This window comes from Lissotriton helveticus, chromosome 5_1 (assembly GCF_964261635.1).
Source record: "Lissotriton helveticus chromosome 5_1, aLisHel1.1, whole genome shotgun sequence".
NCBI lineage: Eukaryota > Metazoa > Chordata > Amphibia > Caudata > Salamandridae > Lissotriton > Lissotriton helveticus.
Window position 1 is genome coordinate 1833309944 of NC_136065.1, and position 23488 is coordinate 1833333431.

The 23488-nt window shown below is 42.5% G+C and overlaps 1 protein-coding gene across 1 annotated transcript in view; it reads left to right on the top strand.

The window, feature by feature from the left end:
- LOC144752812 (uncharacterized) overlaps positions 1 to 23488 on the top strand; it is a 762950-nt gene that overhangs the window by 284985 nt on the left and 454477 nt on the right. Inside the window, exon 2 of the mRNA XM_078640662.1 lies at positions 20453 to 20546. Within this exon, the coding sequence (XP_078496788.1) occupies positions 20539 to 20546 (8 nt within the window). The 5' untranslated portion in view covers positions 20453 to 20538. The remainder of the gene's footprint in view (positions 1 to 20452; positions 20547 to 23488) is intronic.

Here is a 23488-nt window from a genome sequence, read left to right on the forward strand (position 1 = left end):
GTTGGTGTATCAAAGGTAAGTGTAATATTACATTCACTGCGGCCTACAGGGATTGTACCTTTATTTCTAATACACAAATCTGCTTTTGTATCAATGACTGTTATTATATGCATGCTCGTCACATTTATAAGTCTTTGATTCGTATATACACGAGGTGTAGAAACATTGTCCGGACGGTACTCTTCCCATTCGAATTTAGTTCCTTCAGCGTGTGGATAGCCATCTTTATCGTTATAGCATATTTTATTCAACCGAAAAAGTAGTCCACCTTTCGTTGGCCATCGCAGAGTAAAAAGAAGAGTGTACCAAGCATGACAAGAACCATTATGAGAAAACGGGAGAGGAATGAGTGGTGTTCCTCCCTTCTTCTGGTGTCCGGGCAACATTCCACATACCCAACAATTGGACGTGTTGGTCATATTATGAGTATGATGCAGAATCTTAATAAAGCTGTTGTTCAAATAAGTCTGCCTATGTCTTTCTTCGTGAAAAGGCAGAGTGAAATGAAAATGTTCAGATGGACTTGGAGTGGTGGGCAGCAAATGTTCTCGTACAGGAAACAACAGTTCTATAGTCCAGGCTAATACTGCGATCACCACTACGGTCAAGACAAACAAAACAGCACCAAGAATTCTCCCTTTTTGTGTCGAAGGAGATGCCATAGTTCACAAAACAATACTCTTCAAAAACAACACTAAGCGGGAAAAATAAAAACGATGGTTCTGAACCGAGGCTGCCGTTGATTTGTTCTCCGGGATTCAAGACGGGTGTCGCTACACTGGGCAGAACTGATCCCCCCCCCTTGATATTCCCGGCTTCCGTTTCACAAACCTCAGAGCGGTTACCAACCAGTTTCAAAAACACAAAAGGAATCTTATTTCCTGGGGCGTAGATTATACTTCACTTTATCAGAAACAACGTGGTCCGGGAAGGCTCCCTCCAATTCATCAGGCGTGACAGCTGGGCTCTTTTCTGTATCCAAAATCTTTCTGTAGTCGGATAGCACCACAGGGCTCACCAGATCCGGAGAGACACGTCGGCAGTGCGTTGAATGTATCCACCGCTTCTTGTTGGTGACTCTCACAGCAGTTCGCGTAGCCAGCAGCACTTGCTCAGGGCCATGCCATCTCGGTTCCAAACTGCTGGATCGCTCAAAGACTTTGACCATCACGTGGTCCCCAGGGCGGAGATCGTGAGCCTCACCAGTGGAGTTATCAGGGAGCGCCTCTCGAACCTGTTGATGAATAGAAAGCAAATCATTTGTTAATCGTGCCAGATAATCGTTCATCATTATACAAGGCATATCATGTATCAAACGAGGTTTTGGAACTCCCCAAATATTCATAGGCCTTCCAAACACCACTTCGTAGGGTGTGAGGCCAGATCGAGAATGTGGCACTGATCGAATGGACAGCAATGCCAAAGGCAAAGCATCCGGCCATTTCAGAGATGTAGATGCCACTATCTTTGCTAACTTCAGCTTCAGAGTTGCATTGTATCGTTCTACTAAACCTGCTGATTGCGGATGAAAGACAGCATGGAATCGTTGTTTGATTCCCAATCCTTTCAGGACATATTCCACTACTTTTCCAATGAAATGAGGGCCATTATCACTCCACATAAGTTTACAAACACCGTAGCGCGGGAAGTACTCCTTTAATAACACCTTAGCTGTTGTCAATGCTGTATTGTCTTTCGTAGGGTAAGCCTCAATCCATTTGCTGAAGGCACACACCACTACTAAGACATACTTGAGATTATTACATCGCTCCAGCTGGATGTAATCCATTTGTAGTACTTCGAATGGTGCAGTAGGTGGAACAAACCCTCCTTTAGGAGTATGAGTCCCTTGTCCAGGATTGTGCTGCAAGCATATCAGACAGGTCTGCACTACTCTCTTAGCCGTGCTAGCAATGTCAGCATTTTCCCAAACTCGTGTAAGCAATTTAGTAATTGCGAGAGCTCCAATGTGTGCCAGCCCGTGTGTCATTTGCACCATTGTTTGTAAATAGGCCATGGGTAGTTTCCATCTCTCCATATCTTTACTACGCCAGCAACCCTCATCATCTAATACTCCTTCAGTGGCCCATTTCACAAGTTCTGCCTCTGATGCTGACTTCTGTATATCTAGTATTTCTTCTCTAGCATCATGCCACCGCTCAGCTTGTGACTTCACCACATACATGGGGAAATTATTTTGCAGCATAGCGGTCTCTCTTGCAATACGGTCTGCAAAAGCATTGCCTTGTCCTATCTTGTCCGTCACCTTTTTGTGTGCACTGCACTTGACTATTGCAACTTTCTCTGGGCATAACAGTGCATTAAGGAGATCGCGTACCAATTCTCCATGCATGATGTGTACTCCGTGTGAAGTCAGGAATCCTCGTTCCTTCCAAAGTAGGCCAAAATCATGCACTACTCCAAAAGCGTAACGACTATCCGTGTAAATGTTCACACATAGTCCAGCACTTAACTCACATGCCTTCGCTAAGGCTATCAACTCAGCCGCTTGAGCCGATTTTTGGGGTATCCGTGCTGCTTCTACCACAGTCTTAAGTGTCGTGATCGCATAAGCTGCGGAAGTCGTACCATCTGGTAACCTCACGCACGATCCATCAACCCACAGTTCCCCATCTACATCTGGAAATGGCGTATCCTGTAAGTCGATACGACCCTTTGTCTGTTCCTCAGTCAGAAAAACACAATCATGTTGTTCTTCCTTCTGGGTCTCAGCAACAGGGTCCGGCAATAAAGTAGCAGGATTTAGTGTTGCACATCGTTTTAGTATGATGTGAGGCGCCAACAACGTTAGCTCATATCCTGTAAGTCGGGCACTGGTTAGATGCTGCGTTTTCGTTTGATTCAGTAACGCATCTACCGCATGGGGAACTAGCACCAACAATTTGTGTGACAAAACTATTCCCTCACTTTGTCGTATCGCAACTGCTGTTGCTGCAACTGCTCGAAAACATCCAGGCAATCCTCGAGCCACAGGGTCGAGTACCGCCGAGAAGTATGCACAAGGCCTCTGTTTGTCTCCGTGTGTCTGCACTAAGACTGACAATGCGCACCCATCCTTCTCGTGTACATATAATGTGAAAACCTTCGTGTAATCAGGTGTACCTAACACTGGTGCAGAACAAAGAGCTTGTCTCAATTGTTCAAAAGCATTCTGACATTCATCCGTCCATTCAATGGGAATCGGTGTATCTTTAGACAACAATGCTAACAATGGTTTAACAATATGCGAAAAACCCAATATCCATTGCCTACAAAAAGACGTCAAACCTATAAAGGCGCGAACATCCTTCTGAGTGCGAGGGACTGGAGTATCTAGAATTGCTTGAATTCAATCTGGTGTCAATGCACGGCCCTCCTTAGACAAAAGATGACCGAGGTAGGTCACCTTTGGTCTACAATATTGCAGCTTTTTCTTCGAAACTTTATGATTATGTTTGGCCAGGAAGGAAAGCAAGGAAAAGGTACTCTTCTCACATTGTTCTGGCGTGTGTGCAGCAAGTAAGATATCATCTACATATTGAATGAGAACCACTCCCTCCTGTAAGTCAAAGGAATCAAGCTGTCTTTTTAATGCCTGACTATAAATGCTAGGACTTTCAGTATAGCCTTGAGGAACTCGACAGAATCTGTACGATTTATTATTTAATGTAAAGCCGAATAGATATCGACTGTCAGGATGTACAGGGATCGAAAAGAAGGCATTCTTCAAATCGATGACTGTAAAAGTAGTTGCCGTCGGTGGAACCAACGTAAGCAATGTGGTGATGTCAGACACCACTGGATACTGAGGCACTACTATCTTGTTTATTTCCCTCAAATCAATAATGAAACGGTAAACCTTAGCATCGGTATCTCTTTTAAGGATTGGTAAAATTGGGCTATTACAAACATTGTAGGGGACTTCCTCAACTACTCCTGCCGAAATTAAATCATCTACAATGTGTATCAAAGCAAGTTCACCTTCTCTGGAAATCTTATATTGTGGGACACGTGGCAGAGATACTCCCTCCTTTACAGTAATACGCACTGGAGGAATTATCATCTGCCCTACATCCGTATCGGAAGTGGCCCACAACGTTTTCGGTAAGGAGGCCAGAACTTCAGATTCATGGAGAAAACACACTCGCTCTAATTCCGGGTAATTCTCATTCAACACAACTCGCACTCCTTCTGGGGCACAGCGAATAGTAGCTCGAAAGTGTTTTAACATATCGAGTCCAATAATATTATCTGGTGTATTAGGAGACAACAAAAAGGGACAAGGGGCAGCAAATTTATCAACATGAAATGCAACTGGTTGAGACAATGGGCTAGAAGTAGGTGTTCCATCGAACCCTATTGCTGTAATTACCTCGCCAGACAGGGGAGCCCTTGGAACCAAGTATTTGGACAAAGCGCTACGAGTAGCTCCTGTATCGACCAGAAATTTATCAGTGGAACCCAGAACATGTGCTTCTATGTATGGACCCCTCTGATCAACTGGTACCTCAACCGATTCCACACCCCATCCTACGCAATCCTATGCGTAATGCTCATCCCGTGGTTCAGCAGGACCACCCTCATTTATCTGATATTGATTGCGATTATCAAACGTATTATAATCTGACTGACCACGACCCCTTGCTCCATATCCTCCACGATCATTCGTGCCATAACCTCCTCGTGACCCTCCATAATAATTCCTAGATCTCCCACTTCCTCGTCCCCTCAAATTACGCTGCTCTCGAAACACCGGACAGTCTGCAATCCAATGCCCAAACTGTTTGCAGTATGCACATTGATTCACAGAAATGTCAGAACGAGGGGGAGGAGCATTACTGTATGATCCTCGCCCTCCTCTACTGTTTCCTCTCGTAGCCTGAACCTGAGCTAACATTACCTTCGTTTTCAATTCCTTCGCCTTCTTTTCACTACTTTCTTTCGCCTCCAATTCCTGTCTTTCATAATATTGAGCCATAGTCAATAAAGAAGCAGGGGTTGCTGTGGTCCATGAACTTTCACTCGCTTTTAATCGTTTCGCAATCTCCGGTAGGAGATTAGCTACATACTTATCAACGAATAGATGCCTGCCAGTATCTTCTGTCAATAATTGACCACTGTAATCATGGAACGCTTCCTTGAAGCGAGAGAAAAAATCGGAAACTGATTCATCCGCTTTCTGCTTACAAGAGGCTAATATAGTCCAATCAATCTTTTTAGCGGGAGCAAGAGTCTTTAGTTTTGTTAGTATGGCCCCTGGAAGGTCTAATATTAATTGACACGGCTTACATGCTGGTTCTCTATCTAAATCAGCCTGAACAAGATCTTTCCAAGTGGCCCCGAGAGTCGTGAGGTCATCAAACCTACGAATTACTCTCCACATATCAGGGGGCAATATCAACCCGAAAAATAGATCAATATCAACTAACGTCATGATACATGAAGAAATTGCACTTTCAACATTTTCATAAAAAGCCGCAGGGTTTTTACGGGGATCAGGTAAAGCGTTCTTAAGCGCCATGACATCTGCTCTATTCCAAGGCGTATAAACCCAATTATATACAAAATACCCTTTCGCGTCTTTGGATCTTTTATCATCATCTGTGCCATCCCCTTTATGAGGGACATATAACGGCGCAGCTTCTCGCATAGGTCTAACATTAATCGCAGCGATCTTATCTGTTTCAAAAATAGGGCATTCTTTGGATATCCCCGTCGCTCCGGACGTAGACGAATTCTTCGACTTTTCCAACTCCCGTAGTCGTGTCGCCTCATTACGCAGTTCAATCAAACGCTTGAAGAAGTCATCCGCATCTGAAAGAACAAAAAGACCTTTACGAAAATACTCACGACCCTTGGATATCTCCTTTGGTTCTAACTCGAGAGAATATTTTCTATACCGCTCAACAACTTCATCTCCAAAATGATCTAAAAAATACAGTCGTTCCTTATCAGGCCACTGTTCCATTTGTTCAGTAACGTCAGAAACAGTAACAGTATTAATATTTAGTTTTCGTGCAAATGAACGTAATTCCGCAGCTCGTTCCGCATGTAACCTGGTACGCTGTGTTCGATCACTATCCTCGTCTGATCCCTCGCTCGGAGCCGTTGGTGCGACGTACGGGGGCGGACAACGATCTAGTAATGAAAAATCATCCGTTTCATTAGTAAGGACTGGATAGAGAGGACGCCTGATAGGGAATTGACCATTAACCTGTAAATTGCGTTCTCGTCTCTCCCTCTCTTTCTTTTCCTGTAATTCCTTCTCCTGTAGCTGTAAAGCTTTGTCATGTGCAGCCTTCCGCTGCACTTTCTCCGCCAAGGCTTCCTCACGCTTCGCTCGTTCACGCACCTCTTTCTCCCACATACGCACACAATCAAACATATCTTGTCTAGACCTTCGCTGAAACAAACATTGCTCTACATATTGTACCTTTCGAAGGTCAAACGACCCATATAGCGGCCACTGTAATTCATGATCAGTTTTAGTATACTTATGCCATAATGTACTATACATTATTGGTGGAATACCGAATTTGACATACATTTCACGATTTGGAGTCCCCTCTGGGGGAGCCGGCTGTTTTGCACTTAATCGATAATTGGTACCATTTTCAGAACAGCACATCCTACGGAGTGTGCTAAAAACAGGCATGTTTCAAAAAGTACCACGAAAACGCGATACTACAAAAATGCCACCTAACACGGTGCACTGTTCAAATCAAATAAATCAGAGAAATATCCCTACATGCCTGCCTATGTGAGGTGCACTTCACATATTCAAATTCAAATTCAAAAGATTCAAAACGTTAGCTAACAAATTCAAATTCAAATTCAAAGTTTCAAAAAGCCACAGTAAGTGTCAGTAGACTACCTCACCAATCAAAAGCTTACCAATTTTCTTTTCAAACGTCCAAAGTCCAACTGCCAAGTTCTGTGGTCAAATCAGCCAAAACGGCACATCACGACAATCCAAGATCAGAATCTCAGTCGAAGACCGGCGCCACCTGGAAGGTCAGATCGGAAGGACGGGAAAACACACCGTGGGTGCCGAGACTCGGGTCACTCAGTGGCAGCGTACGCGTCCATGGCGAGTTTCCTGACCTTCGTCACGACCTCTCCTTCGGGCATCCGAGTCGCCGATGAGTCCCTTCGTGGTCGCCAATTGTGGTGTCGGGTTCAAATCAGGCCTACATACTCTGCTAAACTCTCGAACACCTTAGTATAGAAGTTGGCACGGACACTGGAAAAGGTAAAAGACAAGTTTATTAAGACCCCATGGGGTGGTGATACATTCCTACAGCACCCTTCGGTAATGTAAGAAGTAGCACACCGAACATTGGTGCGCGACCTCTTTTATACAGTTTATTAGCAATAAAAAGATAGGCGGTTACAAGTTACACATTTTAGGTACATATAAGGTCATTTTTGGAACGCAGCCAACATGTGGGAGGAGTTTCAACAGCACTGGTCAGTTAGTGTGAACATTCCTAAAGAGTGACCAATTGGTGCGTAATGCGCATGTGCGCTTGACCAGTACTAAAAATAGCCTGTTGCCGAGCAGACTAGTGACCATGGGTATCGAGAAAGGACAAAAGGGCACACTGACCACGAGGCAGCGTGTTCATAGGAAACGGAAGTCAGAGGGATTCAAAATGGCCCCCGTTCGTTTTGGTCAAGTTAACAGAAAAGACCGTGTAGCTGTGCTAAACGCTAACTCAGGAGCTGCCAAAACACGACAGAGGTTTCAAGAGCATAGGGATGGATAACATCATTCTCTATCAGGAAGTCGGTGGGTGTAACTAGTTTTCCAGAAATGTGTCACGTTGATGTGAGATGCATCTTTTTCTTCTAAATGTGCACCAGAATGTGTGATGAGGGAGCGAGTCACTATTTAGTGCTGCTGGTGGTTGCAACATGCCCCGAGATAATGTGTGTATGTATCTCAAAGTACCCGGCATGTGGCGTGCCAACTGATCCTCCCTTGTGGTGCCAGGTATCCCGACACCACCTTTAACTGAAAGTCTCTTTTTGAGCTAACTTTGGGCTGTTTTCTTTTAGTTTTGGGCATTTCCCTAAGTCTTGCCAGATTTATAATCTCATTTGTTATGTGTGGGAGGGGATCGAAGGCTACTCTTGGGCCACTTTTTCATCCTGCCTTATGGTATCTGAGGTCCGGGCTGACTGCTTACCCTTGATGGTGCATGCAATGTTTGGAGTGTTTGTTAGTCGCTATACTTGATCTGGGGTTGGGCACATCCTGTGCCCTACCTTCATCTAGAGCTGCAGTGGACATATGGGATCCCACTTCCAAGGCTCCACCCTCGGACCACCCCCTGCTTCCTCTCGGCACACTTCGCCAGCTGTCCCTAGCTGGTGGGTAAGATCGCTATGGTTGTGCATTGTAAGGGACACCGACATGCCGATTCTGGGCAGCCCCTCCGCTACACAAAGTAAAGACAGTTCTTGCTGTCTAGTGGGCTTTCTGCCTACCTTGAGGGGCAGATCGGGTGATTTTGCCCATGTCTGCCTCCCAAAGGGGGCAGAAAGACTGTCCATTTTTTTTTTAATGGGGGCTGGGGACATCAGCATGTCCCTTCAGGGCAGCCTCCACCCCTGCACATGGAAGAAAAAAGTCCCTGGTGCCTAGTTAGTTCCCAGCATAGGGTGCAGATTGGGGGCTATTGCCGGGATATGCCCCCCAGATGGGGCCAGAACAAGGGTGGCCATTTTTTAAGGGGTGGCATTGGCAGGCCCATTTTGGCAGCCCCCACCCCTACACTAAGAAACAAAATAGTTGTTGGTGTCTAGTGAGCTTTCTACCTCCCCCAACCCCAGTGGGCAGATCAATGGCTAATGACCCCATATGTCCACCATTTTTGGGGCGCTTGGGGGTATTGGCATGGCCATTCTAGACGGCCCCCATCCCTCTTTTAGAAAGGAAAAAATATCCTAGTGGTCTTTCTGCCTCCCTGGGGCGAAGGCATTCTAACGCCCATTTACAGCAGCCTCCACCCCTAGATATATATACACATATATTCCTGGTTCCTAGTAGGCTTTCTGTCTCCCCGGGGGGAGGAGGGGGAGGGCAGATTGGAGGATAGGGCAGTAAGACTGAATATGGCCATAATGTCTGGGGGTGAGCAAAAGCCCATGTCCAAGGAGCCACCCCCGTCCCCCCTCCCTGGTGTCTAATGGGTAGATCCCTGCTTGGGGATCTCCCTCTTTCGGCGAACCACTAGGGAACATTACCATTGGAAATGGGTGATTCTCCATTTTCCAATGATACCTCTCCAGTCTGCCTACATGCTCAGGGGGCTGAGAAAGTCCTGCAAGCATGTAGGCAGTGAAAGTGAAATGAGGTGATTGCCTCATTTCACCTTCATTTTCAGTGTAATGACTTCAGCGCACCATGCGCACAATTGACATTACATAAAAAAATAAGGCCTTGGAAGGTTGGGTAAGCTCTTCCCCAGCTCACAAGAGAAGCTCTTCCCCAGCTCCTGAGACTCTAAAACAAAAAAGGAAATTCCTCCTCTGTTTGCAGCATAGGGATTTGGTGGTAGTGTGCAGGGGACAAACAGTTCCGTCCTCGGAACACGAGCAGCACGGCTCAGGACGGAACCGTTCTGTCCTGAGCATGCAATGGGTTAAATGCAGCCCCTTCGTGCTCGGTATATGTTAGCATAATTGCTGGAATGCGGGCTTGGGCGAACACTGCAGTGATCTGTTCCCCAATAAGGCTACTTAACAGGCTCTTAATGTAACCTATTGCTAGGTTGATTCCTGCTGAATTCTTCTTGTAGCATGAAATCCATTTCCCTGCTCTATCTAGCAGTGACAGTAACTTTGTCCTTAACCCCTCTTTATCCATTTGAGTCCATGGCACATAGTTGATCCCCTACCTAGCCCTTTGTAGTAATGGGTACATTCTTACTTGAGGTGACTCTACGGAGTTCTCCCTGCCATGGTATTCACTTCTTTTTAGGTATTCCTGCAAGTACGGAAAGTTCCACTTGGGGTCTCCTCCCGCATGTTGGATGTAATCCTCAGCTATAACCATATCCTTTGGCTCAAATTATCCTTCCCTCGGCCAAGGTCTCTCATATTGGTCCTTTTCCTCAGTCCAGCAGGGTAATAGGGGGAAACCGCCTTTACAACGAGGTTTTTACCTCGTTGTGCCTTTACCACACATTTTTTATCATGCCTATTTTTACCACACGCATGCCTTCACAACGCATCCCTTTACCACAGATTTACGGTAAGTTGGAGGTGTGGGGGGTCTCCCCCCACAAATATATTGTTTTTATAAATAAAAACTGTGCGTGATAATGGCATGTGTTGTAAAAGCATTACCGTTGTACAGCCGCTAATAGGTGGCAACACAGGCGCACAAAGATATCACCTTCTTCTCTTGTTACTATCTCCCTCTGGGTTAACTCTCCTTTGTTGTACTCTCGTTTGGAGCAGCGTGCATCCTCGTTTCTGCTCCCCTCTAGTGCACGCAAAGGCACCATCTTATTTTTCCTGCGTCTTGGCTGGGCTAGTACAGGTCTTTTATTTCCTGGTGAGCCCCTCTCCTTTGTCGACTGATTGGTGAGGCTCTGATCCCTGCTAAAAGCCTATCATCTAATTCTGCCTCTGATCCTTCTCGAGCGGGGCACTGTACCCACCCCTGCTTCCCGCATGTGAGGCGCGTGCTGCTCTATGCTCGGGCTGTACTTCCAGAGTGCATGCTCATTTTCTCTTTAGCCTCTGCTCACGCCTTTCCATCTCATCCTGTCTAGTTTGCCTCCTTCGCTCTGAATAAGGCTGTGTTCTTTTTGGCTGGGCTTTGCCCTCAAAGTCTTTCGTCTCCTCGGCTACCTAGGCAAATCCTGAAGCCTCGCCCTCATCATCGGGTCCTGTGGGACTGGGGCTCTCTTCCTTTCCCCACTTACTATGTCACTACCTAGAACCGCCACAAATCTCCCTGTCACTCAAGTATGTACGCTCGAACCGGTGGAAGTGTGTGTTCTACATGCAGCTGAGATTCTCTATATTGGACGTGGTAGATGGGGGGTTGAGCCTTTGGAGACTTTTTCGAGGGACTTTGGTTGCACTGGGAAGCGTCTGGGCTCGCTGGCCTTTTGCTTTCTCATGCTTGGGCCTAACTATCCGCCTTTAGGTGGGGGGCCCGTCGGCTATTGGTGAATTGGAATATCTAAATGCAGAGGGAGCTGTTGTGAGCACCTCCATTCTTGCATTTGATAGGGGAGGCACTGACGCCTTGCCTACTATTGGTAGTGTAGGGTTATAGCTCAGGGCCTCTTCGAAGATGGCCCATAATTCTATTCCTGTCTCTCTTTTGGGCTCTATATTTAGTTTTTATGTGTGTTTTAGTATGCTAAATTGTGTTAATATTAAAAGTTGCCTCCTCAGGCCAGGGAAAATGTGTGTGCCTTCGTGTGTGCATGACATTGTATGAGAAACTTATTAAGGTTCTTTGCAGTGTGGGGAACTTAGTTTCCATGTTTTTTTTTGTTGTTGTTTTTTTTAAACGTAAGACTTTATTTACCTCTGCTCAATATACACAGCATTTTGCCTGCAACCCTGGGGCCAGCTGCAACATCACAGTTAATGCTCCATACGCAATATAACACTATTTAGAGTTTCCATGTGTTTTAACGGCGAATCCATGATAATTGTATTACTTTTGTGGACAAGAAATGCCTTAAATCTTTTTGGGAGTCTTTGTTTTGTTCTAATCATGGGGGCGAACGTACGTGGTGCACGCTTACAATTTTACATACTATGAGCTCAGCGCTACTTACAGATGCATCAAACAATTCAGTCTGAACATTTCAATAAACACAGATGACAATGCATATGAAGGGCTGTCACATGGGTGAAATAATGCAATATAAAGACGGTATCTGCACGATATGAACTTTTTTGCAAGATACAGTTTACAATGAATAACAGCAGCGTCACCTGAAGTATTAAAACATAGGCGGAAAAGACATGAAACATTAACACAGTATCTGCATGAAATCCATTTTTGTACTATATACAATTTGCAATAAATAGGAGCACCATAACATCATATGTACATCAACTCAACAAAGGCTGACAGAAAAAAATGATTGCTTTATCAAAAATCTCTTAGCTCGCTCCTAGTGCATGCTATCCTGTAACCAGTGGAAGCTCTGCGCGGTACACGGTGCTAAGTGAGCCTGATGGTCGGCCAATATCAGCTTCAGAACAAAGGTAATAGTAATAGATGCAGAAAAAGGAAAAATCCAAGAACCAAAGGCCCCTCTTGGCCACCTACAAGTTACACCTAGTTTCCCAAGTCCAAATCTTTTTGCCTAAAGCCAGAATCGCACCCTCTATCACACCCAGGGGCCAAGCGTACCATCTGTATTGTATTGTAATTGCACTTATATAGCGCTTACTACCCATGACGAGGCGTTAAAGCGCCTTTTCGGCGAGTAGCATTCTACTCCGCAACCCATAAAGGATTAGTGGTGAATTAGTATAGTGAAATATGAAAGTAATTTGAGTGGTGGATATGTTAGTCGGCAATAGTGGAGGGATAGAAGAGGGAAAAGATTGCAGTTATATAACGCTTATTACTCCTGATGGGGTATTGAAGCATTTTTTTCGGCGCTCCTCAGGAACCCATAAAGGATTAGTGGTGAATTAGTATGGTGAAATATGAAAGTAATTTGAGTGTTCAATATGTAAGTCAGTTATTTGGATTGAGAAGGATAGCGGATGGATAGAAGAGGGAAAAAGGTTTGCATTTATATAGCACTTGCTACCCTTGATGAGGTGTTGAAGCAATTTTTTTGGCGAGTAGAACACTACTCCGGAACCCATAAAGGATTAGTGGTGAATTAGTATAGTGAAATATGAAAATATTTTAAGAGGCGGACATGTTAGTTTAATATTTAGATTTAAAAGGATAATAGAGGGATAGAAGAGGGAAGGATTTAGACTTTTTGTTTTGGAGGTCATTGCTGTAGGAGGAGGCTTGGGATGAGTAAAAGGGGTGTGAAGGGGAAAGAGTCCGAGGGAAGGGTTTAGAAAGGCTTGTTTTGGGGATCGGAATAGTAAAAAAGGTATGAAATGATGCAAGGAGGGGTAGAGTAGGGAAGAGTTTAGAAAGGGTTATTTTGGGGATCGTAGTAGTGGTGTGGGGTTTGGGATGAATGAGAGAGCGGAGGTAGAGTATATGTTGATAGAGGTATAGGGTGAGACCTGGGTAGTGCATTGGAAAGAGTAGTAGAAAGAGGTTTGAGATGAGTCAAAGAGTTGAGGTAGAGACAGTGCATTGGAGATGCTGAATTAGAAGAAAAGTAATAAATATAGATGCATAAAGGAAGTAAGTATGTGTAAAGTTGCATTAAATAAACTCTGGCTTTCAAGTGTTGTTGTACTTAAAAATAATGTTATTTATTTATATATGATTTTTTATTTTTGTAATTCAATAGTGAAGCAATTGTAGATAAATAGGTATCATAAAAGATTTACTTATTTATGCTGTCACTTATATACATGTTAGAAACATAGAATAATGTAGCTATAAGTAATATGTACATTTGTTTAGCAGAACTAATGAATATATATATATTTTAAAAATAATTATTCTACACGTTAATACAAAGCAATACATAAATAGGTATATATCTATAGTACAAATAAATGCTTACATGCATAGGGATATGCTGTATATTTCTGTTTGCGTATGGTGCTTACGTCCAGAAGAGCCAATTTTTGAGTAGTTTTCTGAAGATAAGGTTGTTATCTGTGGATCTTATGTTGGGGGTAAAGAGTCCATAGTTTGGCTGCTTGAACAGAGAAGGATGTGCCACCCATGGTTGTTTTCTTGTATCTTAGGATTTTGAGGTGAGGTGCCACTCTAGCGCAGAGGTTCCTTTGTTTAATGTGTTTGGTAATATTATTCTTGATGAAGAGCGGTCCTGTTCCATGTATCGCTTTGTGGGTGATCCAAAGCAGCTTGAACGTTTTATCTTCTGGCAACCAGTAACCAATGCAGGGCTTTCAAGGCAGGTGACCCCTTGCTGAATTCTGAATATTGTCTACTTTTCAGAAATGTATAGCTTTCCTGGATCAACCGTGGGTTTCACACTGGTTTACACCACAAACAGGAAACAGGTTGACAGCACAAAAAAATAGGAAAACTTAGATACAAAATTAGGTTCTCTGATTCAGTTCTGTATATGCCTAACAGCTGTAAAGATGGGGACTTTAGTACAGTAAAACGTTTCTGGTTGTCAATCTTAGGAAGCAAAACTGACACTTATCTGAAGCACCATTTCCTAATTTTATTTAACTCAACATTTGCTATATTTTGCCAATTTTTTTGGTCCCCTCCGGGGGAACCCACAAACCCTAGGTACCTTTTGAATCCCCAAGATGTTGGGGAAAAAATACACAAATTTGGGGTGGATACCGTATGTGGGAAAAAAAGTATGGAGCCTTAAGCACAAAATTCCCCAAATAGCCTAAGCGGGGCAGCAGTTAAGGGGTTAACGCTCTGCCGCCCAACCTCAGACAGATGCCTGACCTTTTATCATTTAGAATAGCTTTAAAGACCTGGCTTTTTACAAACTAATTCTCTCTGATTTCTCGCACGTAGTCTTAGTCAGACAGAGCCAGGACACCTCCGGGTAACAGCGCGCTCTAAAAATGTGAAAAATAAATAAACAGTACCACTGGGGGCTCTACTGTATACAGTTAATGCATTGTTGACAGCATGAACCCTTAATGCATTGCGCTCGATGGTCAATGCATTCATAAAATATATGTCCAGTTTGGATCTTATGATGAATTTTGAAAAGTCACACAATCTGGTTTGCGGCACCAAACGTAAGAGTCTCAGCCATTCGTTATGGAGGCTGCCGTTAAACTTTTGCCAACAGTTTTTCGTATTTAGCCATTTGTTTTGGCTCATCTGGGTCATGGGCAATTCACGTTACTAACGCTCGGCTTAAGTTCATTAGATCTATAGGCATGTAATTAAATTTACCCTGCCCTTCTGGGCGCATGAGCTTTACTCCTCATTTAGAAATTTACAGAAGCCAGAGTATTACAATTGTAACCAATGTTCTGGGATGTGTGAATTTGCAAATTGTACCAACCTACTGACAGAGGCAAATCGTTTTTGTAAGATGGGTATTATCATTTCCACCAACATCCCCTTCATATGTCATCCATGAGTAATTGGGCTTTAGTTATTTGGAAGATCACATCAAATGTGGCCCATTAGCTCTGTGGCTCTATATTTGGAGTAACCCAGAGGCAACTCTTAACCATATTACCTTAAAGGATTGCTTAAGCCTAGATAAGGCCTCCATTTTCCCCTGGTTGTCATATGTTTCGGAAATCTTATAGTACATTGGGTTTTCCCCACATATTTGAAAATCAGTATCTAATACTTGCTCAAGATAAGAAATAGGTGAAAGCGTAGTTTTTGGCCAGAAGTCGGTTCAAGGGGAAAAAAGGCTGAGATTATAAAACGGACTGTGGAAAAATACCTTTTCCAGAGACTGGACAAATGCATTGCTTTTTTTCAACATTTAACACTAGGCAGATGGGAAACTTTGCTACTGTTTAGTCTCCGGTCACTCACTGACGAGTGTTTAATTCACTCCGTTTTCCTTTAGGACACCATTACACTTTGCTGTCTCAATTTTTTCCATGTGGAGGGGTCTATACCCAATCCCTTTTACGTTTCATATTTTTCTGTCAATTGTATTAATTTTTAGAAAAAAATGTATTTCCTTATTTAAAACGTTTTATTAACTTTGCTCAATGTAAAGTAGCCTGCTGTCATCTTCCACTATTTGTTAACGAAGAAGTCTGTTTCAGTGTAAGTGCATATCTTAAATCTGCAGTCTTTTTTCTCGCAAAAGTATCCTCTGGTAGTTGTATAGTTTTTATAGTTTTAATTTTTAATGAATTTTACTTTATGTATTCGTATGGATTAATGCAGTGTTGTATATCTTTTTATGAGTGTTGCATATATCATCATAATAAAAACTTTATTTCAGTCATCAGACCATAAAAGTGCAAGTGCACTACAGCTCATAGAGATAGAGGAAAACACATGTAATATACAATAATAACCGAATAAAAAAAAAATCAGTCAAGCCATGATCAGACTTTCATTAAATAAATAAATTAAACACTATTTGCACAATATAGAGCCATGACTACAAAACAAAATGTGCCTATTCCTGGATATATGACATGGCCCACTATGTTGTCTTCAATTTAATGGGGCACAGCAGTCGAGACCAATTAGATATTATCACTAAAAAATTAGCAAACAGATTAAAATATATAAGAAAGCTGCTCAAAGAGATACAAAAAGAAGTGTAACTATCTCACTCTTTCCGCAATTTCCTTCTTATTGCCCACATATAACCCAAAAGCTTGGCAACTGAGCAAGCAATCGCCGTACTAGGGTCCGCTCTCAGGATACGAATAGCTTCGCCATAAATGTGTGTACCCAACTGCTTGCATATTAGTATAAGCCATTATGCTCTCGGGCGGGAGTACACCAGACAAGCAAATAATACATGGGCAGGTGACTTTATTGCAGAGGCGCAGTTGGGGCAAAATTGGGAAATAGTGGCGGGCTGTTGCCATGAACAATTAAAAGGGTTCAAGGGAAGTGAACCAAACCTGAACTGCCTATAGAGTTTCCTATCTTGGGGAGACTTGATAATGTCTAAATACTGTTCATTTGATCTGATCAATTTATAATCCATAAATTCCATAGTTAAACGTCCCCATGATGCATTAAAAAGTGAAGCCGATGCTACGCAGTCCCAATATTGCTTTTTGACAAAATCTTTGCTAGGGACTAATGCTGGGTCCTTAACATCGCAATAGCCCTCTATTCCTATTTTGGCTAATAGTGATTTCACATTTCTTATTCAACTTATCTTCTTAACCGCATCGCTGCTAGGGAGATTATCCTGGGATGTATGACGTTACAACGCATACTTTTACAACGCCTACCTTTACATCGCAAGTTTTACAACACATACCATTACAACGCATAATGCTTTTGGGCGCTGGCTAGTGAATAGTTTAATTTACTATTCCAACTCCAGTCCCCGTGGATAGTAGGGAAGGTGTTGGATAGTACATTAAACCTATTCCCTATCCTAGAGCGCCCCCCAGCGCTATGCGTTGTAATGGTTTGCGTTGTAAACGTTGCGTTGTAATGGTAGTTCGTTGTAAAAGTTTCGTTGTAAAGGCTGTATACCATTATCCTGCTGTGCTGGACAGCAATAAAAACGGGTGTGGTCATGACGAGCTCAGCTCGTCATGAGCACAGGAGCACTGTACTGCATGACGAGCTGAGCTCGTCATGAGCATGGAAGGGGTTAATGTGGTCAAGTGTTTTGACGTCCATAGGAGCGGTGGCATACGGGAGCGGTGGACCTTATGCGCAACCAAAATTATAATGGGCATAGCTTGGCCTTCTCAATAATAGAGGCTCTACCCAAGTCCAACCTTAGTGGGTGGAGTGGCGTACTCTGAGGTAGCGAGACAAGGTACCCCAAGAATTTGTTCTCTGATTTCAAAAGGTCATCCATCCCTTCAAAGCCCCACAGTTCAGCTCCTTAAAATGCTGAGCCTACTGCTTTCGAATCATAAATCTGAAGTGGGGCTGTCACTGGTTTGCTGAAAGAGGTGCTATTTTTTTTTATCATGGCCCCTACTGTTTGCCTGTGCTTTAGTGTCTGCTTGGTTACATGAGGCTTCCATGACATATCTTCCCACTGTGTGAAGCCTAAATAGTCAAAGGTTCTCACCCTTTCTAAAGGGACCCCTCCCAAGGATAATTTACCTCTGAAAGATTTATGAGGATAAAGTATTAAAAGCTTCATCCTTGAAGTTTTAACCTATAATCCTCAGGTATTGCAAAACTCTTTAAAGCGATTTAAGAGCAGCTGAAGCCCTCCTGGTGTTTTGGATACTAGCAATGTATCATCAGCATACAGTAGAGTCACCACTTTTACCCCCCTTCCCCAAAGTAGGGACACTTGCTGGGGCGTCAGAAAGAAACTGAACAATGCCATTCACAAAAAGGGAAAAAGGGTGGGAGCCAGTACACAACCCTTACGTAACCACCTATTGACATTTTTTGGGTGAGTAAGCAAGCTTTGGCGGCCCCAACGAACCCTAGCAAAGTTTGCCTCATGGAGGTGAACAACAGGTAATAAAATTTCCGGGGGAAGGCACATCCATATCTAGGACTTGCCATAGCTTGTTCCTTTGGACAAGTTACGAAGTGGTTGTTAGGTATAGGAAGGTATAGGAAGGCTACGTAAAGGCTCCCCCGACCAATGACCACAGTCTTCCAGGTCAAGAGAAGGAAACAAATCACCTGATCAATGGTGCTCGTTTTTTGTCCAAAACCAGCTTGGAAGGGAGTCAAGATGTTTTGTTTGCTAATCCAGTCCTGTATCTTCACAAGGAGTGCACGAGCGAACACCTTTTGGACATATTCTATAAAACTAATTGGTCTATCATTGAAAGGTAAAGATCTATCACCTTTCCTATATACAGAGATCACCTCTGCTCCCTTCCATGAATTGTGTATTTGGGCCCTGTCTGCTATCGCATCGGCTAAGGCCAGAATGTAGCTTGTCCAGCTCACTCTGTCATATAAGAATACGTCCCCGGGAATACTATCAGGCCTTGGGGCTTTTGCCTTCACAATTTAAATCAATGCAGGACCTGATTGAACTTTTAGAGAAGAAGTCCTTGGCTATAGCACAGACAGAATCTGTAGGTGTCCCATACGAATAAAGTTGTTTGACTGACACTCAAATTTAAGTCAAGGGACTGGAGTTAACAGTACTCGATCCACAAGGTCTTTAATGAAGATGGGGTTGTGACTTGGCATATGCTTGAACAAAAAGCTGATGAATAATTAGCCAACATCAAGAGAGCCATATAGACACCTGCTCAAGCAAATTGTATTCCAATTTGAAATTTCTGTACTCAATACATTATGAGAGAGGAACATTATTAGACCTATACCTTCAGATCTAGTCTTTCTTAATATTTTAAACAGACAGAGAAGCAGGATATCAAGCATGGCATCTGAAATTACTCTTGTATTGGTCACTCGATCTTCCTTCACTTGGAGAAGATATATCTCCAGTGAAAGTTTTGATTGGTCTGACTGTTATCAGACTGATCTTGATTGACTCACATTTAGGTCGTTAGGATTTGCTGGAGGCATTTTGTATTTAGCAAGATAATTAAGGCACATGTTTGCATGACTAAATCTTGGGCTTTGTATTGATGATCATACTTTCAAGGAAATGTATGTACACTAATACTTCACAGACCCTGTGATTTCCTACAAATAGCAATCTCAAATATATTGCTACCAATTCAAGTGCATGTTGTTTCAGATTAGTTGCTAGATTTTTGTAATCCTCACTGATGACTCGATTGGGGCAGAGTGCCTCTAGATTGCTTTAAATTAAGCAATATCTTGTAATACGTTCTTAGGTGACCTACCTACATATTTGTTCAAAATCTATATTTGACGTTCCACCCATTACTGGCACAATTCAAACCCAGGGTCAGACTGATAATAAACATGAATTTTCTTTTTTAAAAGCAGCACACTTAAAACAGACGTTTTTGCTCCACAGTCATCCCTCGACTTCAATATTGTACGCAGGGACCTTAGATCCTGGCAAAGCCAACAGGAATGGATTTCATTTGGTAGCATGTAACCACAAACATTCAAAAATGCTAATTAGCACTTTAAAGTTAACTATTGGCTATGCCAATACTTGGAACAACGTATTAAAAGGGATTGCTTTATGTACAAAATGCATACGAGAGATAAAGGATCGAATGTGATTACATTGCAATAAGTTTATTTTTCAGATGTAAGTAAGTCTCCCCCGACATTCCAATGTGAGCACTTCTAGATGTCAAAAGGATACACCTAAACATCATATAGCATGATATGAAAAATATACTCCTGCATGTAACAAAAGTGCACTCTAGTCTGTATTTGAAAAAATAAAAATGGTAACAGACACCACACTCTCAAGTCAGAACCATAAATGCAGATTTGAAAAATAAATCCTTACACTCTACCCCCTCTCATGCTACATAAAGCCCCAGAATATTGAAACCGCTTACTACACTCAGCGGTACAGTCTTTGTCTTGTAAGCATGCGTTGCTGTGTTCCCTTTATCATGGCTACGTTATCCTTATGTTTTTTAATCACCTACATACCTTTTTTTTATTGTAAGCTTTATTTTAAAAGAACGGCTTGCTAAATTTGTAAATGTACAAATAGAAATATAGTTGTTTTTTTAAGAAATGTGTTATAATGCTCTTTAGAAAGTTTTTCTCAGTGATTAATTCCCTTATCAAATTGCTTAACAGTGATTTCAGCCTACGTGATCCAGTCGCATCTCTTCTTCGTAGGAGTTTTAAGTTACGGAAATTCCAGGCAAACCTGCAATTCGCATATGACATGGTAAAATAAAAAGTTCAATAATGACACTGTTTTTCTGATAAATGTTCAAAGCATTTGACCAGTCAAAGAAAAGAAATACAGAGGTGGGAAATGTCATTCCTTCCTACATGTATTGGATGCAATAAATGGGGAAGATTTACTAATATTTCATTCCACACAACTTGCTGTGTTGCGTTAAAGGGAGAGAGAAAATCTGCAATATCTACAAAGATACTGCAAACTTTTGCTCTCTCCTAGTGATAGCGCACTGTGTGCCGCATAGCACCAATGAAGGTTTAAGCTGCATGGGTGCCTGCATTACAGGCAGGATTGTTTTTGTGCAGGAAGAGGCAATTTCCACTTTCTATATGTGATGCGGAATGCATCACACACAAAGAGGAGGCAACAAAGAAATTAAGATATTTCTTCTAGTTATGCCTGCGATAGGTGCACCTTTGGGTGCAATACCAGGTTCTCTTCCAGGGGACATTCATCAATAGTCATAAGGACTGAATAGTCCCGCCAACGTGCAGGGACCCCAGAGCATTAACAATAATATATGCATATATAACCATATATATCTAGGATATACATATATAATATGCATATATCTAGAATATACACACATGTAAATACATATGCAGCGTAAACTTCAAAACTTCGCTCAAATATGCCAATATTGCATTGTATTTTTCACTTGAAAATACATGATATAAATAACATTTCCAAGAAATAGAGAAAATGTACTCTCAACTTGTTTGAAGAAAACACATCCTTTATTTTCAGTGAAAAAGGCAAGGTGATAGCAGGCAGATTAGCCTAGATGGCTGCGTATAAAACACTCAAAGAAAAAACTGGCGCTGTGCCTTTAATGTCGAGGGCTGTATCGCCATAGAAGCGAACTCCAGGTACGGCTAGGACGTCTCACCGGTCGACGCGGTGGAAGGCAGACGCTCGATGTCGAAGACACATCGACGACAGGTGAGGTCGCCCTCAAGAATCTCGGCACCAACGTCGATAACACCACTGAGGTCAAAGGTACATATAACGTTGACGCCAAGCTCGACGCAGAAGACTCCGGTGTCGGTAAGCAGGACGCATGGCCGCTTCATCACTGACGACAGGACGAGCATCGCCGTCGAGGAGATAGACGTCGAGGAAATCACCGGTGAGGAAGTCACCTTTGACGTCGAGAAGAAGGTCATCTTCGACGTCTCGGAGGTCGCCGTTGCGGAGGTCGACGCCAAGGAGTTCGATGTCGAGACCTGCTTTCATCATAGGTCTGCACCGGTAAAGAGACTGAGAACAGATCGTTCACCAGTGTCGACGTCGAGGTTTCAGTTGATGGAGATCCAGGATCTGACTGCTAAAGGCCTGACATTGAGGAGTGCGTCATCCTCTCCGGAACTAAGAATTGTTCAAGTCATGCCAGAGGGCTTTCTGGCTCCAGAACATCATGCAACTCCTACAAACTTTTCCCCGAGATGATTAGAGAGTGTAAAAGCCTGGAGGATGCGGAAAGTTACCCCTGGATCGGAGTATTTTCAAATATACTCACCTTCTCATTCTCCTGAAAGACAAGCGCGACATTCCACTCCTCAGAAGTTTACAGCCTCAAGAAGACACAGATCAAGATCTCCCCTTCATCGATTTAGGTCAAAATCTAGACCTCGTTCGCCTAGAAAGTGAAGACACAGGTCTCCTTCATAGTCTTCAGAATCCATTTCTTCGAAGGGATTCATGTTAAAATATCAATATCAAAAATATCGATGAAAAAATATCGATGTAAAAATATTGCTAACAAAAATATCGCCTCCCTATACTTAAAAAGGTAAGTACAGTAATATCGACACAAAAATATCGATGTAAAAAATATAAATGTAAATAATAACATAACTCAAATTAAATTAATTAAATATTATTAACAAATTAAATTAATTTTAATATATATTTTAACTACTTATAACAAAATAAACTAAATGTAATTAATATAAACACAAAAAAGTGTACATATACATATATTTACTTAAATACATTTTATTAACTATTATCTTTATTTAATTTATAAACGTTATTGATTATATAAAAATAAAATAAAAACATATATATAAAATTAAAAATAAATAAACATTTAATATATTTTATATTTAATTAACACATTAAACTATTAACAAAAATACATACAAACATTAATAGTTAAAACATTAGATAGCAGGAGGGTAAAAATTACTATTCTCACTCCAGTGAGTGCAATAGTAGGGTAAGCTCTGGATAGCGGAGGGGTAAAAATTACTATTCCCACTCCAGTGAGTGCAACAGTAAGGAAAGCGCTGGATAGCGGAGGGGTAACATTTACTTTTCCCACTCCAGTGAGTGCAACAGTAGGAAAAGCGCTGGATAGCGTAGGGGTAAAAATTACTATTCCCACTCCAATGAGTGCAACAGTAGGGAAAGCGCTGGATAGCGTAGGGGTAAAAATTACTATTCCCACTCCAGTGAGTGCAACAGTAGGGAAAACGCTGGATAGTGTAGGGGTAAAAATGACTATTCCCACTCCAGTGAGTGCAACAGTAGGGAAAGCGCTGGATAGCGTAGGGGTAAAAATTACTATTCCCACTCCAGTGAGTGCAACAGTAGGGAAAGCGCTGGATAGCGTAGGGGTAAAATTTACTGTTCCCACTCCAGAGAGTGCAATAGTAGGGTAGGCTCTGGATAGCGGAGGGGTAAAAATTACTATTCCCACTCCAGTGAGTGCAACAGTACGGAAAGCGCTGGATAGCGGAGGGGTAACATTTACTTTTCCCACTCCAGTGAGTGCAACAGTAGGAAAATCGCTGGATAGCGTAGGGGTAAAAATTACTATTCCCACTGCAATGAGTATAACAGTAGGGAAATCGCAGGCTAGCGGAGAGGTAAAAATTACTATTCCCACTCCAGTGAGTGCAACAGTAGGGAAAGCGCAG